The sequence below is a fragment of the Bufo bufo genome, chromosome 5 (assembly GCF_905171765.1).
Source record: "Bufo bufo chromosome 5, aBufBuf1.1, whole genome shotgun sequence".
Classification (NCBI taxonomy): domain Eukaryota; kingdom Metazoa; phylum Chordata; class Amphibia; order Anura; family Bufonidae; genus Bufo; species Bufo bufo.
In genome coordinates this window covers 558483472-558502756 of record NC_053393.1, presented here as the reverse complement: position 1 = coordinate 558502756, position 19285 = coordinate 558483472, and the positions used below count along the sequence as shown (strand labels likewise).

General features: G+C 47.6%; 2 protein-coding genes across 10 annotated transcripts in view; one reads left to right on the top strand and one right to left on the bottom strand.

Moving 5' to 3' along the window:
* LOC121000871 (gastrula zinc finger protein XlCGF49.1-like) overlaps positions 1–17757 on the bottom strand; it is a 91574-nt gene extending 73817 nt beyond the window's left edge. For both annotated transcript variants that reach the window (XM_040431618.1, XM_040431619.1), the window contains exons 1-2: positions 17640–17757; positions 9921–10047 (exon numbers count right to left, since the gene is read on the bottom strand). In XM_040431618.1, the coding sequence (XP_040287552.1) occupies positions 9921–9998 (78 nt within the window). In that variant the 5' untranslated portion in view covers positions 9999–10047; positions 17640–17757. The remainder of the gene's footprint in view (positions 1–9920; positions 10048–17639) is intronic.
* LOC121000837 (gastrula zinc finger protein XlCGF26.1-like) overlaps positions 1–19285 on the top strand; it is an 800859-nt gene that overhangs the window by 731720 nt on the left and 49854 nt on the right. The gene's annotated exons all lie outside the window — the stretch shown is intronic.

The following is a 19285-nucleotide window of genomic DNA, read 5'->3' as shown; positions in this document are numbered from 1 at the left end:
CCCCTTCATCTAGGAGAGCGCAATCGGCGCTCATGGCCGCAGTTAGGATCGGGGCCCCCACCCCCTGAAAGGGCAGCGCATCCTGCGCTCCACCGGACCCGACCCCTGCAGCCTTTCCTGCGCTCAGAGCAGAGCGCCCGACCGGACCTCCCCCCTGGACGAACGAGCAACAAAACCTTAAGTATCACCCCCTTTATCCTAACCCTGTCACCCCTGGTCTCCCCTGGTCTCCCCTGGTCACCCCTGGTCACCCCTGGTCTCCCCTGGTCACCCCTGGTCACCCCTGGTCTCCCCTGGACCCTGTGTGCCTACTCACCCCCCCATAGACCCCTGTACCCTGAATAACCCCTGATCCACCCCTATCCACACCACCTCCCCTGATTAACCCTTTATTACCCTGATCCCTGGTTAACCCTATATCCCCTGATCCCCTACTGACCCCTGGAACCCTAACCCTGATTAACCCCTAGTGGTTACCCTGGTCCTGTAGAGCATGCTTCTGCTCTGCAAACAAATCCTTTTAACCCTTCGTCATACCCCGTAGGGACAGTGAATAGTCAGGTGGGGTGGGTTCATATACTTGAATGTGTGAATTGTATAGTTAGTTGATGGGTAGAATTGGGAATGGGTAGTGTAGTTTAGGATGGTATATTTAGTGCTGTATTGTAGTGCACTGCGTGCGTAGTGTATTGTAGTGTACTGCGTGCGTAGTGTATTGTTAGTGTATTGCTTGGTGTAATAAATACTGTTATATTTGTACCCTTTTGTGTAGCGTGTACTTGTTAGCGGTAGCGAGTTAGTAAGGCGCATAAGGCGGTTAGCATAAGTGATCAGTGTAGAGCATAGCGAAGGTTTTGTTATTATTATATAAAGGCATAAATGGGCGGAGTTATCACTAGATTATTCCTCCCATTTATGAATATTAATTATCAATATTTGCATAAATATTGGTGATTAATATTCCCCCTTTACAGACATCATCAGAACCTCTCACCTCTCTAGTCACATCACCTGTAATTACCATAGATAATGGTGTAATGTGACATAATCAGAACCTCTCACCTCTCCAGTCACATGCCCTGTAATTACCATAGATAATGGTGTAATGTGACATCATCAGAACCTCTCACCTCTCCAGTCACATATCCTGTAATTACCATAGATAATGATGTAATGTGACATCATCAGAACCTCTCACCTCTCCAGTCACATGCCCTGTAATTACCATAGATAATGGTGTAATGTGACATCATCAGAACCTCTCCAGTCACATCCCCTGTAATTACCATAGATAATGGTGTAATGTGACATCATCAGAACCTCTCACCTCTCCAGTCACATCCCCTGTAATTACCATAGATAATGATGTAATGTGACATCATCAGAACCTCTCACCTCTCTAGTCACATGCCCTGTAATTACCATAGATAATGATGTAATGTGACATCATCAGAACCTCTCACCTCTCCAGTCACATCACCTGTAATTACCATAGATAATGATGTAATGTGACATCATCAGAACCTCTCACCTCTCCAGTCACATCACCTGTAATTACCATAGATAATGATGTAATGTGACATTGTTGAGGAACGGTTGAGATGTATGCATATATATCCATGCATGCCTGCAAACACGTGCGGGCATGTATGGTATATATATGTGCATACATTAGACCTAGCATCATGGGACGATGTGCGCAGATGTGCCCAGCATCTGCGCACGTCTGCCCATGGTGATCCGCAGGGGCTCATGGTGGCCCCTGTGGGAAATATGTGCCCCCTTATAGTGTAGGGGCTTGTGCCCCCTTATAGTGTAGGGGCTTGTGCCCCCTTATAGTGTAGGGGCTTGTGCCCCCTTATAGTGTAGGGGCTTGTGCCCCCTTATTTGTGCCACCTTATATATCCCCTTATATAATCCCCCTTAGATATGATTAATGTATACATGTGTATGGATGTGCCCCAAGCATCAATACACATGTATATTATATATATCCCCCCCCCCTCCTACAACTGAAACCAGGTGCATCGGTGTGAATGTGCCCCAAGCATTCGCACCGATGCAATCTGGCTAATTGCATCAGAATGACCGGACAAGGGTCCGGTCATCCTGATGGATACAAAGAGCTCAGATTCAACAGAATCTGAGCCCTTTGTTGTAATTATCTCAGCGCCGCTGGAGATAATTACACATGATAGAAGAAGGGGAGAAGCCTCTCCTCCTTCTATTATGTGCATTCCGACAGTGCGATTACTATCGCACTGTCCGGAATGCGAGGTGCAGCAGGCGGGAGATCAAAGGCTTCTCCCGCCTGTCTGCAGCGCGTCCCCGATGTGCTGGCCGGCGCAGTGACGTCATATCACTGCGCCGGCCCACGTGGATGATGGGGGCGCGCGCGCGCCCCCTGGTGGCGCGGGAGTGCGGGCCGCCGGGGGATAAATACCCGGCGGCCCCGGCACTCAAAGAGTCTTCATCTGGCCCCCACCTGGAAGAGGAGCGCGTCCTGCGCTCCGGGAGTCAGGGCCTCCCACGTGGCAGCTGACCTGACCCCCCCCTTCATCTAGGAGAGCGCAATCGGCGCTCATGGCCGCAGTTAGGATCGGGGCCCCCACCCCCTGAAAGGGCAGCGCATCCTGCGCTCCACCGGACCCGACCCCTGCAGCCTTTCCTGCGCTCAGAGCAGAGCGCCCGACCGGACCTCCCCCCTGGACGAACGAGCAACAAAACCTTAAGTATCACCCCCTTTATCCTAACCCTGTCACCCCTGGTTACCCCTGGTCTCCCCTGGTCTCCCCTGGTCACCCCTGGTCACCCCTGGTCTCCCCTGGTCACCCCTGGTCACCCCTGGTCTCCCCTGGACCCTGTGTGCCTACTCACCCCCCCATAGACCCCTGTACCCTGAATAACCCCTGATCCACCCCTATCCACACCACCTCCCCTGATTAACCCTTTATTACCCTGATCCCTGGTTAACCCTATATCCCCTGATCCCCTACTGACCCCTGGAACCCTAACCCTGATTAACCCCTAGTGGTTACCCTGGTCCTGTAGAGCATGCTTCTGCAAACAAATCCTTTTAACCCTTCGTCATACCCCGTAGGGACAGTGAATAGTCAGGTGGGGTGGGTTCATATACTTGAATGTGTGAATTGTATAGTTAGTTGATGGGTAGAATTGGGAATGGGTAGTGTAGTTTAGGATGGTATATTTAGTGCTGTATTGTAGTGCACTGCGTGCGTAGTGTATTGTAGTGTACTGCGTGCGTAGTGTATTGTTAGTGTATTGCTTGGTGTAATAAATACTGTTATATTTGTACCCTTTTGTGTAGCGTGTACTTGTTAGCGGTAGCGAGTTAGTAAGGCGCATAAGGCGGTTAGCATAAGTGATCAGTGTAGAGCATAGCGAAGGTTTTGTTATTATTATATAAAGGCATAAATGGGCGGAGTTATCACTAGATTATTCCTCCCATTTATGAATATTAATTATCAATATTTGCATAAATATTGGTGATTAATATTCCCCCTTTACATTGGCGAGCCAGGCCCACTGCGTGGATTTTGCGTTTATTTTTGGTCTTAAGGCTGAAGGTCGCTAGTACTGTGAATTAGCGGGCAGGAGAGACGCGGTCAGCGGAGTGTCTGAGCGTCTAGGACCCGATAATTCGTACAGGAGAAGCGATACTTCCCTTAGAGTACCAGAAATAAAACAAAATCTTTTGCAGAGAATCTATAATTGTTCTGTGTACTAATATTTTTGTATTTGCTTTACACGGTCACCGTCGCTGGGGTAAGAGAAGAAGACACGGAAAAGTACAGCACCAACAAGAATCGCTCAAGTGATTGCAAGGGAGAAGAGCACACGTCACTGGAGGAGATCCATCTTCGTGGGAGCGGCGTACAAGTCAGGCTGGTCGGGAAGAGGCGATCCGGGAAAATGGACTTCTTCCAAGCAGCTGCGAGGTACGGCACCAAGGAGAAGATGGACACTCATCAAACGGTGAGTATGGACTTCCCCACACTGCAACACTTGAGCAGACACAGCACATTTAACCCCATCCTCCCCACTACATACAAGTCAGCAGAAATGCTGTGGTCCGATTTGTTAGCACAGGCTTGTAGTTACGACAAGCTTTGTGTTAACAAACGGACGGTTTTGAACAAGGCCACCAAACGGCTTCGGATGCTGGCCAAACTCGTTCATACGTTTGAGGCTAGCATCTGTAAGCCAAAGGAAGTTGCGCTGGTGTCTCGGTCAACGGAGACAATTCCTCCGGCCATTCACTGCCAGTGCTGTGCCAGTAATTCGGACCAGGTTTCGACATTGCAGGCGCAGCTGGCAGAGAATGTGCAGTCTACTGTTGACCGAGATGCGCAGGTGGCTAGGATAGAGTCACAGTTGGTAGAGCTGCAGAGGCAGAAGGAGGAAATTGAGGCTAAGTTGACTCAGTCTTATACTGAAGTCAAAGCCTTCAAGGAGCGGACTGCCTCTACTGACGTGACGGTAGCCAAATTGAAGGCTCAGGTTGCTGTAAGGTCCCAGCTAATGTCTGGCATGCAACAGGTTATCACCAAGTTGGTGCCGGCCCTTTCTTTTTCCGTAAAGCCAGGGTCGGAATCTCCCAAAATGTTGCCCTGTGCAGGGCCACAAGGGGGGAGAGTAGTCTGTGACCGGTCTGATCATCAGGTCAAGCCGGTCCAGACTAACAGAGATTTTTCCCTGACTTTGGGAAAAAGAACTGTGAAGAGTGCGTCCCTGAGGACGGTACAATTCAGAAGAAGGGAGCACGGCTGCAGTGTAGATGGACCTGGGCCATGCAGAGCAAACATCAGATGTTTTGCATGTGGTGGCCTAGGTCACATAGCGAGACACTGCAAAACACACAGGACAGGAAACCAAGTCACGTGTTTCAGGTGTGGGAACAAAGGACACATTGCAAGGAATTGCCCTTGTGCAAGTAATTGCAATGTGTCCAACAGTATCAGCCAGGTAACAAATTGTGCAGTGGGGTCTAGTCAGCCTGGCCATAACGGGGTTACCTCTCGGCAGCATCACCAGCTGCTGAGGGGTCAGAGTGGCCAAGCTAGGCTAGGCAACATTTGACACCCCTGTACTATTTGTTACACCGTGTGTTCCCTGTGTATGTCCATGTTGTGTGTTTTTGTTATCTGTTTGTACGTTCTTCTTGATGTTGATGGTGGTAGTCCTTGTCTACGGATGTGTTCTACCATGCTGATTTATGTAGTGTTGTAAGTCCCGTCTGCTGTCTTTGTTTCATTCTGTGTCCCCTTGGAGTGGAACAGTGTTATACTGTGGATCGAGTACGTATAGGTTCGCGAGCAGATAATATCACACGGGAAATCCTGCTGGACGGGAGAAGGCATAAGGACCTTCTCCATGCAGCACACAAAGGATGATGTGATATTATTCTGGGCAGCCAGGGTCTCGGATCGATACAGATAACACTGTTGTGCTCCAGGTTTTCGGTGGGGCTGTGTTGCGCTGGGGACTGGGGCGGACAGACAACATTGGTGTAATGTTGTGCTGCGCACTTAATTCTAGTCCGAGCAGGCGGCACAGCTCTGATAGGGATTGGACGCAGAGTGTTTGGCAGCAGAGGGTGGACTGTGTTCTTGTGTTGTGGGGTCCTGGGGAGCCAGGGCATGACTATGCCATTGGTTCTGCGGGCCTCCGCAAGGCGGGATCACAGGGGGAAATCAGCCTGGGTACACACGAGTGGACAGGGATGTGGTGCCATCAATAACAAGATGGTGCTTTGTCCACAGAACTCCAGTTATCCTAACCTAGAAGGGTGGCCATCCTTATCTGTTGGTGCAGAGGGATGTGTTGCAGAGGCGATCCTCTGAAGGTAGGGTGTTCAGACACCAGTGTTGGGATAACGAGGGGTCCTGTGAGATAAAGGGCAGCCCAATACCTTTCTCTACCCATGGGTCAAAGGTATTGGTGCTAGGAATTTATACATTTAATCGCACTGTTAGGGGAGAAATTCCCCCGGGAGCGCCTGGTGTTTTCTTCTGCCATAGGTGTGATTTTATATGGAGCGGAAGAAAAACCTAGGAGATGCCACAAGAAGAGGCCAGCTATTCCCCCTGACACTGTTGTGAAGCTCCAGAGGATCCCACTGGATTTTGGCAACGAAGCGACCTCTACCTAGAGGGGTTCTAGAGATGGAAGACTGTGCCACAATCCAGCGGGAGCATTATTTAAGGCTCTGGAGGAAGACTTGGGAGACGTTCGGGTGGAAGAACTTATTCAATTGTTTCACCCAGTGAAACTTCTTCTGGTTCTGGTCATCGTAATCTGAGGGTCAAGGGACTTACTGACCAAATACACCAGAACCAGATAGAACTTTACAGAGCTATCCGGAGGAGGAGGCTCAGGACATAACTCAAACATTGTTCCTGTAGCCAAATATTGTATGGACACACTTTGTTTCCTATGAGGGTTCGGGACGTATAACTTGTACTACCCTGAAACCCCATAGCACATTGTATTGTACAGTTATTGATTTTGTTTGTTGGTTGATTGTGTACCCATGGACACTCTAGGTACAAATGTGTGACAGCCTATACCCAGGGAAACTCGCCCAACGCATTGCGGTGAGTTATTATTTGGCTGTACACATTTGCATCATATAGTAGTTTCCCATTGACACAGGGGTCTGCGACCTACCTGTGTCTTTGGAGGTGTAGAGATATGCCAGGTTGCATTAGTCTCTATGGGTACACACATTTAATGGAATTTGGTGGTGTTGGGAGGGATGTGTATTTTGTGTGAATGGGGATAAGGTTAGGTCACGATAGGGACAGGCATAATTCATTTGCCACCTTGAACCCTGGAACGGTGAGGTTCTTAAGGGAAGGGCTGGAGGTGTAGTGTGGCGGAGGTGTTCTCCGCAGTAGAATTTAGGTACCATGACATCACCGCTTAAGAGTCTGACCTGCCTTGTAAAGACCTATTAATCTGTCCACGGGAGAACCGCACCCATCAAGATGGAAACAGACATTTGGATAGAAGAAAGTTGGGACAAAGACTGTAAGGGTGAACCCGCTCCAGAATTAGGGGGGGGACGAAGATACCTGAAGATCGGCAGAATTACCGAGAGACTGTGGGGGTGTGGTCACTCCAAAGTGGGGGTGGCCGACACCAAGAGACTGTTATAGAAAGGCCAGTTAAAGACTGTAAGGGTGAACCCACTCCAGAATTGGGGGGGGCGAAGATACCTGAAGATCGGCAGAATAACCGAGAGACTGTGGGTGTGTGGTGTATCCTGTGGACGGAGGAGGAGGTTACGGGGAAGGGCAGGTCGGAGGAAGCCGGATTGGGGATGTCTAAGTACCTAAAGATCAGTGTGCACTACAGTTCTTCCTGAACTTCCACCAAAGATGGGGTTGAAGGGGGGCAAATATATCTCAACCCGTTCCCCCATTATATTGTCGTATTATTTTCCGACAACAGGGGGATTGTTGAGGAACGGTTGAGATGTATGCATATATATCCATGCATGCCTGCAAACACGTGCGGGCATGTATGGTATATATATGTGCATACATTAGACCTAGCATCATGGGACGATGTGCGCAGATGTGCCCAGCATCTGCGCACGTCTGCCCATGGTGATCCGCAGGGGCTCATGGTGGCCCCTGTGGGAAATATGTGCCCCCTTATAGTGTAGGGGCTTGTGCCCCCTTATAGTGTAGGGGCTTGTGCCCCCTTATAGTGTAGGGGCTTGTGCCCCCTTATAGTGTAGGGGCTTGTGCCCCCTTATTTGTGCCACCTTATATATCCCCTTATATAATCCCCCTTAGATATGATTAATGTATACATGTGTATGGATGTGCCCCAAGCATCAATACACATGTATATTATATATATCCCCCCCCCCTCCTACAACTGAAACCAGGTGCATCGGTGTGAATGTGCCCCAAGCATTCGCACCGATGCAATCTGGCTAATTGCATCAGAATGACCGGACAAGGGTCCGGTCATCCTGATGGATACAAAGAGCTCAGATTCAACAGAATCTGAGCCCTTTGTTGTAATTATCTCAGCGCCGCTGGAGATAATTACACATGATAGAAGAAGGGGAGAAGCCTCTCCTCCTTCTATTATGTGCATTCCGACAGTGCGATTACTATCGCACTGTCCGGAATGCGAGGTGCAGCAGGCGGGAGATCAAAGGCTTCTCCCGCCTGTCTGCAGCGCGTCCCCGATGTGCTGGCCGGCGCAGTGACGTCATATCACTGCGCCGGCCCACGTGGATGATGGGGGCGCGCGCGCGCCCCCTGGTGGCGCGGGAGTGCGGGCCGCCGGGGGATAAATACCCGGCGGCCCCGGCACTCAAAGAGTCTTCATCTGGCCCCCACCTGGAAGAGGAGCGCGTCCTGCGCTCCGGGAGTCAGGGCCTCCCACGTGGCAGCTGACCTGACCCCCCCCTTCATCTAGGAGAGCGCAATCGGCGCTCATGGCCGCAGTTAGGATCGGGGCCCCCACCCCCTGAAAGGGCAGCGCATCCTGCGCTCCACCGGACCCGACCCCTGCAGCCTTTCCTGCGCTCAGAGCAGAGCGCCCGACCGGACCTCCCCCCTGGACGAACGAGCAACAAAACCTTAAGTATCACCCCCTTTATCCTAACCCTGTCACCCCTGGTTACCCCTGGTCTCCCCTGGTCTCCCCTGGTCACCCCTGGTCTCCCCTGGTCACCCCTGGTCACCCCTGGTCTCCCCTGGACCCTGTGTGCCTACTCACCCCCCCATAGACCCCTGTACCCTGAATAACCCCTGATCCACCCCTATCCACACCACCTCCCCTGATTAACCCTTTATTACCCTGATCCCTGGTTAACCCTATATCCCCTGATCCCCTACTGACCCCTGGAACCCTAACCCTGATTAACCCCTAGTGGTTACCCTGGTCCTGTAGAGCATGCTTCTGCTCTGCAAACAAATCCTTTTAACCCTTCGTCATACCCCGTAGGGACAGTGAATAGTCAGGTGGGGTGGGTTCATATACTTGAATGTGTGAATTGTATAGTTAGTTGATGGGTAGAATTGGGAATGGGTAGTGTAGTTTAGGATGGTATATTTAGTGCTGTATTGTAGTGCACTGCGTGCGTAGTGTATTGTAGTGTACTGCGTGCGTAGTGTATTGTTAGTGTATTGCTTGGTGTAATAAATACTGTTATATTTGTACCCTTTTGTGTAGCGTGTACTTGTTAGCGGTAGCGAGTTAGTAAGGCGCATAAGGCGGTTAGCATAAGTGATCAGTGTAGAGCATAGCGAAGGTTTTGTTATTATTATATAAAGGCATAAATGGGCGGAGTTATCACTAGATTATTCCTCCCATTTATGAATATTAATTATCAATATTTGCATAAATATTGGTGATTAATATTCCCCCTTTACAGACATCATCAGAACCTCTCACCTCTCTAGTCACATCACCTGTAATTACCATAGATAATGATGTAATGTGACATCATCAGAACCTCTCACCTCTCCAGTCACATCCCCTGTAATTACCATAGATGATGATGTAATGTGACATCATCAGAACCTCTCACCTCTCCAGTCACATCCCCTGTAATTACCATAGATAATGGTGTAATGTGACATCATCAGAACCTCTCACCTCTCCAGTCACATCCCCTGTAATTACCATAGATAATGATGTAATGTGACATCATCAGAACCTCTCACCTCTCCAGTCACATCACCTGTAATTACCATAGATAATGGTGTAATGTGACATCATCAGAACCTCTCACCTCTCCAGTTACATCACCTGTAATTACCATAGATAATGATGTAATGTGACATCATCAGAACCTCTCACCTCTCCAGTCATATCACCTGTAATTACCATAGATAATGGTGTAATGTGACATCATCAGAACCTCTCACCTCTCCAGTAAGCAGGAAGAGTATCTCTAGGGTAAGATCTAATATCCTCTCCGCCATCTTGTCCCCGTCTCCATCCATTATCTGGTACTGATGATGTCATCGGACAATCCTATATCACAGGAACCTGAATGGAAGAAGAGGAGTCAATGTAGAATCCGCATGAAATCCCATAGAAATGCTTATAATGACCGGAGATGATGAGGGACATTTGGGAGAAATCAGAGAAGATGAGGTCTTCTCTCTATTGTCTGGACTGAGGACTGGAAGATCTCGTCAGGGCAGTTCCTCCATGTTTGAGGTCACAGCAGTGCAGGGTGGATAAAAATCAATGATTTTTTTTAAAAAATAAAAAAAAAAGTTTTTTTTTATTTAAATCTGATTTTTTTTAATATAAAATGCTTTTTGAGGAAAATATATTACCATCCAATGGTTATTCCATCATGAAATAAAGATTTTTTTTTAAATTATGTAGAATAAGGCCTCTTTCACACTTGCGTTGTCCGGATCCGTCGTGCACTCCATTTGCCGGAGGTGCCCGCCGGATCCGTAACACCGCAAGTGAACTGAAAGCATTTGAAGACGGATCCGTCTTCAAAATGCGTTCAGTGTTACTATGGCAGCCAGGACGCTATTAAAGTCCTGGCTGCCATAGTAGTAGTGGGGAGCGGGGGAGCAGTATACTTACAGTCCGTGCGGCTCCCGGGGCGCTCCAGAGTGACGTCAGAGTGCCCCATGTGCATGGATGACGTGATCCATGTGATCATGTCATCCATGCGTGTGGGGCGCCCTGACGTCACTCTGGAGTGCCCGGGGACCCGCACGGACGGTAAGTATACTGCTCCCCCGCTCCCCACTACACTTTACCATGGCAAACAGGACTTTAGTGTCCTGGCAGCCATGGTAACCATTCAGAAAAAGCTAAACGTCGGGTCCGGTAATGCGCCAAAACGACGTTTAGCTTAAGGCCGGATCAATGGGCATTAATTCCGGATCCGGCCTTGCGGCAAGTGTTCAGGATTTTTGACCGGAGCAAAAAGCACAGCATGCTGCGGTATTTTCTCCGGCCAAAAAACGTTCCGTTCCGGAACTGAAGACATCCTGATGCATCCTGAACGGATTTCTCTCCATTCAGAATGCATTAGGATAAAACTGATCAGGATTCTTCCGGCATAGAGCCCTGACGACGGAACTCTATGCCGGAACACAACAACGCAAGTGTGAAAGAGCCCTAAGGCTGTACTTGGACTCCCATATTGTGGAATGGATTAGGCAGTGGCTGAGGGACAGACAACAGAGGGTTGTAGTCAATGGAGTATATTCAGACCAAGGTCTTGTTACCAGTGGGGCACCTCAGGGATCTGTTCTGGGACCCATATTGTTTAATATATTTATCAGCTACATTGCAGAAGGCCTCGATGGTAAGGTGCGTCTTTTTGCTGATGACACAAAGATTTGTAACAGGGTTGATGTTCCTGGAGGGATACACCAAATGGAAAAGGATTTAGGAAAACTAGAGGAATGGTCAAAAATCTGGCAACTAAAATGTAATGTTGATAAGTGCAAGATAATGCACCTGGGGCGTAAAAACCCAAGAGCAGAATATACAATCAGTGATACAGTCCTAACCTCAGTATCTGAGGAAAGGGATTTAGGGGTCATTATTTCAGAAGACTTAAAGGTAGGCAGACCATGTCATAGAGCAGCAGGAGATGCTAGCAGAATGCTGGGGTGTACAGGGAGTGCAGAATTATTAGGCAAGTTGTATTTTTGAGGATTCATTTTATTATTGAACAACAACCATGTTCTCAATGAACCCAAAAAACTCATTAATATCAAAGCTGAATATTTTTGGTTTTTGGTATTTTTAGTTTGTTTTTAGTTTTAGCTATTTTAGGGGGATATCTGTGTGTGCAGGTGACTATTACTGTGCATAATTATTAGGCAACTTAACAAAAAACAAATATATACCCATTTCAATTATTTATTTTTACCAGTGAAACCAATATAACATCTCAACATTCACAAATATACATTTCTGACATTCAAAAACAAAACAAAAACAAATCAGTGACCAATATAGCCACCTTTCTTTGCAAGGACACTCAAAAGCCTGCCATCCATGGATTCTGTCAGTGTTTTGATCTGTTCACCATCAACATTGCGTGCAGCAGCAACCACAGCCTCCCAGACACTGTTCAGAGAGGTGTACTGTTTTCCCTCCTTGTAAATCTCACATTTGATGATGGACCACAGGTTCTCAATGGGGTTCAGATCAGGTGAACAAGGAGGCCATGTCATTAGATTTTCTTCTTTTATACCCTTTCTTGCCAGCCACGCTGTGGAGTACTTGGACGCGTGTGATGGAGCATTGTCCTGCATGAAAATCATGTTTTTCTTGAAGGATGCAGACTTCTTCCTGTACCACTGCTTGAAGAAGGTGTCTTCCAGAAACTGGCAGTAGGACTGGGAGTTGAGCTTGACTCCATCCTCAACCCGAAAAGGCCCCACAAGCTCATCTTTGATGATACCAGCCCAAACCAGTACTCCACCTCCACCTTGCTGGCGTCTGAGTCGGACTGGAGCTCTCTGCCCTTTACCAATCCAGCCACGGGCCCATCCATCTGGCCCATCAATACTCACTCTCATTTCATCAGTCCATAAAACCTTAGAAAAATCAGTCTTGAGATATTTCTTGGCCCAGTCTTGACGTTTCAGCTTGTGTGTCTTGTTCAGTGGTGGTCGTCTTTCAGCCTTTCTTACCTTGGTCATGTCTCTGAGTATTGCACACCTTGTGCTTTTGGGCACTCCAGTGATGTTGCAGCTCTGAAATATGGCCAAACTGGTGGCAAGTGGCATCTTGGCAGCTGCACGCTTGACTTTTCTCAGTTCATGGGCAGTTATTTTGCGCCTTGGTTTTTCCACACGCTTCTTGCGACCCTGTTGACTATTTTGAATGAAACGCTTGTTTGTTCGATGATCACGCTTCAGAAGCTTTGCAATTTTAAGAGTGCTGCATCCCTCTGCAAGATATCTCACTATTTTTGACTTTTCTGAGCCTGTCAAGTCCATCTTTTGACCCTTTTTGCCAAAGGAAAGGAAGTTGCCTAATAATTATGCACACCTGATATAGGGTGTTGATGTCATTAGACCACACCCCTTCTCATTACAGAGATGCACATCACCTAATATGCTTAATTGGTAGTAGGCTTTCGAGCCTATACAGCTTGGAATAAGACAACATGCATAAAGAGGATGATGTGGTCAAAATACTCATTTGCCTAATAATTCTGCACTCCCTGTATAGGGAGAGGCATTACCAGTAGACAGAGGGGGGCGCTCATGCCACTCTACAGAGCACTAGTGAGACCTCATCTGGAGTATTGTGCTCAGTACTTGAGACCATATCTGCAGAAGGATACTGATACTTTGGAGAGAGTTCAGAGAAGAGCTACTAAACTGGTACATGGATTGCAGGATAAAACTTACCAGGAAAGATTAAAGGACCTTAACATGTATAGCTTGGAAGAAAGACGAGACAGAGGGGATATGAGAGAAACTGCTAAATACATAAAGGGAATCAGCAAGGGAAAAGAGGAGAGAAGATTTACAAGAAGAAAAACTGCTACAAGAGGACATAGTGTTAAATTAGAGGGGCAAAGGTTTAAAAGTAATATCAGGAAGTATTACTTTACTGAGAGAGTAGTGGATGCATGGAATAGCCTTCCTGCAGAAGTGGCAGCTGCAAACACAGTGAAGGAGTTTAAGCATGCATGGGATAGGCATAAGGCCATCCTTCATATAAGATAGGGCCAGGGACTATTCATAGTACTCAGTATATTGGGCAGACTAGATGGGCCAAATGGTTCTTATCTGCCGACACATTCTAGGTTTATATATGTAATTTCTTTGGTAAATAAACTCCATGAATCCATTCACAATGTCCGGCTCTTCCAGAGGTTTTTGTAAGATTATTGGGCAGTTTCTTTGCCTACAAGATATTATCACAGATGCTTGGTTTACTTTTGCAGTTCTCAAAACTGAATTTGACTCAGCAGAGATCACAGGCCGCCTCTTCTCCACAGCAAAAATGTTATAACATGAACAGAGTAGAGAAAAAGACCTTAATCCGAACTTCTACAAACCTCTGAAAGCAGAATCAACCGAATCAAACTAATGTGAAAAGCTGTTTAAATCTTCATCTACTTATTATAAGTTATATCAGAAGAATCAGTCTCCATGGAGAAAACTAGGATTTAAATCGTGATTTACTGAAGCGTCAACTGCCACAATACACTGCACTACTAAAGCGTCAACTGCAACAATACACTGCACTACTGAAGCGTCAACTGCCACAATACACTGCACTACTGAAGCGTCAACTGCCACAATACACTGCACTACTGAAGCGTCAACTGCCACAATACACTGCACTACTGAAGCATCAACTGTCACAATACACTGCACTACTGAAGCGTCAACTGCCACAATACACTGCACTACTGAAGCGTCAACTGCCACAATACACTGCACTACTGAAGCGTCAACTGCCACAATACACTGCACTACTGAAGCGTCAACTGCCACAATACACTGCACTACTGAAGCATCAACTGCCACAATACACTGCACTACTGAAGCATCAACTGCCACAATACACTGCACTACTGAAGCGTCAACTGCAACAATACACTGCACTACTGAAGCATCAACTGCTACAATACACTGCACTACTGAAGCATCAACTGCCACAATACACTGCACTACTGAAGCATCAACTGCCACAATACACTGCACTACTGAAGCATCAACTGCCACAATACACTGCACTACTGAAGCGTCAACTGCCACAATACACTGCACTACTGAAGCGTCAACTGCAACAATACACTGCACTACTGAAGCATCAACTGCCACAATACACTGCACTACTGAAGCATCAACTGCCACAATACACTGCACTACTGAAGCGTCAACTGCCACAATACACTGCACTACTGAAGCGTCAACTGCTACAATACACTGCACTACTGAAGCGTCAACTGCAACAATACACTGCACTACTGAAGCGTCAACTGCAACAATACACTGCACTACTGAAGCGTCAACTGCCACAATACACTGCACTACTGAAGCATCAACTGCCACAATACACTGCACTACTGAAGCATCAACTGCCACAATACACTGCACTACTGAAGCGTCAACTGCCACAATACACTGCACTACTGAAGCATCAACAGCCACAATACACTGCACTACTGAAGCGTCAACTGCCACAATACACTGCACTACTGAAGCGTCAACTGCCACAATACACTGCACTACTGAAGCATCAACTGCCACAATACACTGCACTACTGAAGCATCAACTGCCACAATACACTGCACTACTGAAGCATCAACTGCCACAATACACTGCACTACTGAAGCGTCAACTGCCACAATACACTGCACTACTGAAGCGTCAACTGCCACAATACACTGCACTACTGAAGCGTCAGCTGCCACAATACACTGCACTACTGAAGCATCAGCTGCCACAATACACTGCACTACTGAAGCGTCAACTGCAACAATACACTGCACTACTGAAGCGTCAACTGCCACAATACACTGCACTACTGAAGCGTCAACTGCCACAATACACTGCACTACTGAAGCGTCAACTGCCACAATACACTGCACTACTGAAGCGTCAGCTGCCACAATACACTGCACTACTGAAGCGTCAACTGCAACAATACACTGCACTACTGAAGCGTCAACTGCAACAATACACTGCACTACTGAAGCATCAGCTGCCACAATACACTGCACTACTGAAGCGTCAACTGCAACAATACACTGCACTACTGAAGCGTCAACTGCCACAATACACTGCACTACTGAAGCGTCAACTGCCACAATACACTGCACTACTGAAGCGTCAACTGCCACAATGCACTGCACTACTGAAGCATCAACTGCCACAATACACTGCACTACTGAAGCATCAGCTGCCACAATACACTGCACTACTGAAGCGTCAACTGCCACAATACACTGCACTACTGAAGCGTCAGCTGCCACAATACACTGCACTACTGAAGCGTCAGCTGCCACAATACACTGCACTACTGAAGCATCAACTGCCACAATACACTGCACTACTGAAGCATCAACTGCCACAATACACTGCACTACTGAAGCGTCAACTGCCACAATACACTGCACTACTGAAGCGTCAACTGCCACAATACACTGCACTACTGAAGCATCAACTGCCACAATACACTGCACTACTGAAGCATCAGCTGCCACAATACACTGCACTACTGAAGCGTCAACTGCCACAATACACTGCACTACTGAAGCGTCAGCTGCCACAATACACTGCACTACTGAAGCGTCAGCTGCCACAATACACTGCACTACTGAAGCATCAACTGCCACAATACACTGCACTACTGAAGCATCAACTGCCACAATACACTGCACTACTGAAGCACCAGCTGTGAAAGACATCATACACTGCTCTAATGAAACACCAGCTGTGACAGACATCACACACTGCACTACTGAAGCACCAGCTGCATCAATACACTGCACTACTGAAGCACCAGCTGCGACAGACATCATACACTGCACTACTGAAGCATCAGCTGCCTCAGACATCATACACTGCACTACTGAAGTATCAGCTGCCACAGACATCATACACTGCACTACTGAAGCATCAGCTGCCACAGACATCATACACTGCACTACTGAAGCATCAACTGCCACAATACACTGCACTACTGAAGCATCAACTGCCACAATACACTGCACTACTGAAGCATCAACTGCTACAATACACTGCACTACTGAAGCGTTAACTGCCACAATACACTGCACTACTGAAGCACCAGCTGTGACAGACATCATACACTGCACTACTGAAGCACCAGCTGCAACAATACACTGCACTACTGAAGCATTAACTGCATCAATACACTGCACTACTGAAGCACCAGCTGCAACAGACATCATACACTGCACTACTGAAGCATCAGCTGCCTCAGACATCATACACTGCACTACTGAAGCATCACCTATGACAGACATCATACACTGCACTACTGAAGCATCAACTGTGACAGACATCATACACTGCACTACTGAAGCACCAGCTGCCACAGACATCATACACTGCACTACTGAAGCACCAGCTGCCACAGACATCATACACTGCACTACTGAAGCATCACCTATGACAGACATCATACACTGCACTACTGAAGCATCAGCTGCCACAGACATCACACACTGCACTACTGAAGTATCAACTGCGACAGATATCATACACTGCACTACTGAAGCATCAACTGTGACAGACATCATACACTGCACTACTGAAGCATCAGCTGTGACAGACATCATACACTGCACTACTGAAGCACCAGCTGTGACAGACATCATACACTGCACTACTGAAGCACCAGCTGTGACAGACATCATACACTGCACTACTGAAGCATCAGCTGTGACAGACATCCCACACTGCACTACTGAAGCATCAGCTGTGACAGACATCATACACTGCACTACTGAAGCATCAGCTGTGACAGACATCATACACTGCACTACTGAAGCACCAGCTGTGACAGACATCACACACTGCACTACTGAAGCATCAGCTGTGACAGACATCACACACTGCACTACTGACTGCGGCCCCCGGCTCCCAGTAACCTGCTCCTCCTCATGCCGGGGCTCTCCCTCCCGCTGTCCGGACATCAGAGCCTCTTTACAGGACGTTTCCAGCAGAACTTCCTCTTTCCCTCAGGTTCCTGGAGTTTTCCTCTCCCAGCATGCTTTGCGGTGTGATGTCACAGGGCTGGCCCCGCCCGGCACACTGGTCAGTCAGCACTAGTCCCCCCCCCCCCCCCCCCCCGGTCCCCTCATTGGTATAGTCCTCACCCGCCGGTCGCTTCTTTCACCCTAGTGTTAGGTTTGCCCGTTTCTGCCGGGGGAACATCCTGCCAGATCCGGACTAATGCTCGCACACGTCTGCTTCCGGAAGTCTGGCCCGGCCCCATTCATTATAACGGGGACGGGCGGGAGATGCGGCCGCAGCACGGGAAACATGCCGAGAGGCGGCCGGACAGAAATCGCCTGCTGGTCAGTGGAGGAGACACCTTTACATGCAGCGATCTCCTCCACAGTATGGGCAGCAGGGATCGGTAATGTTGCTCTTCGTCTCCATACAGAACCATTTCTTGCTCTTTGTACAGCAGGATCTGCTGCCGCTAAAAAGGATTGCGGCGTCATGAGAAACAATCCGCGCGTTGTGCTCCGTTATCCGGTAGTCGAGGGCACATTTACAATGGCAGGTTATTGCTGACGAGGGCTCATTAGCCATAATTTGCCCGAACCAAGGGGCCTAAGGCTGATGTTGTCCTTCTGTCGGTCGCCCCATCGGCAATAAAGCCCAAACCAGACAGCACCAGTAACAGGTAAACCAGGAGCCATCAGCACCGAACCAGTAACAGGGGACACGGTGCAGGGAAATCAGAGTAATGAGGGGGTGCAGGTCACCGTGGAGCCCCCACTATTCTCTGTGAAGGAAAAGCTGACCCCAGGGGAACCGCAGCAGTGTAGCATGGTCCATGACCTTAGGGAGGTGAACAAGATGATAGTAGTAGTAAGAGGGTATATGGTTCGTCAAAGTGACAGGTACCACGCCTCCTTTTACACGCCCCCTTTTATATCGCTTGATATTTATTTTATATCGCTTGATATTAATTTTATATCGCATCATATTAGGTTTATAATAGTAATCACTTCTCCGATGCCTGCTAATATCAGTCAGTTCACAATTGCATTTAAAAGCAAAATGATTAACTCATGATTTTGTCAGCCCCCCGTAACCAGACGTGCTCTACAAGGGCATGACAGAGATCACAGGGTGTATTCTTGTAATCGAACTGTATCTAATGCAATGGTCATTACACCTTAATACAAAGGCTTTGTTCTACAAGCTCGTGACAGTTGTTTTAGACTTTCTACAGACATGTTCGTGACACCCTCTGGACATTCCACAGGCTGTATTCTTGTAATCGAGACGTTTCTAATGCATAGGTTACCCCATCTATATAAATTATATCTATCAATTTATCTACCTATCTATCCTTATATCTATCTATCTATCTATCTATCCATTTTATCTAACAATTTATCCATTTATCTATCTTTCTATCCATCTATCTGTTATCTATCCAACTATCTATCTAACCAGCTGTTATCTATCTATGTATCTATACATCCATATACCCCATCTATCTAAATTCTATCTATCATTCTATCTATTATCTATCTATCAATTATCTATCTATCTATCTCTC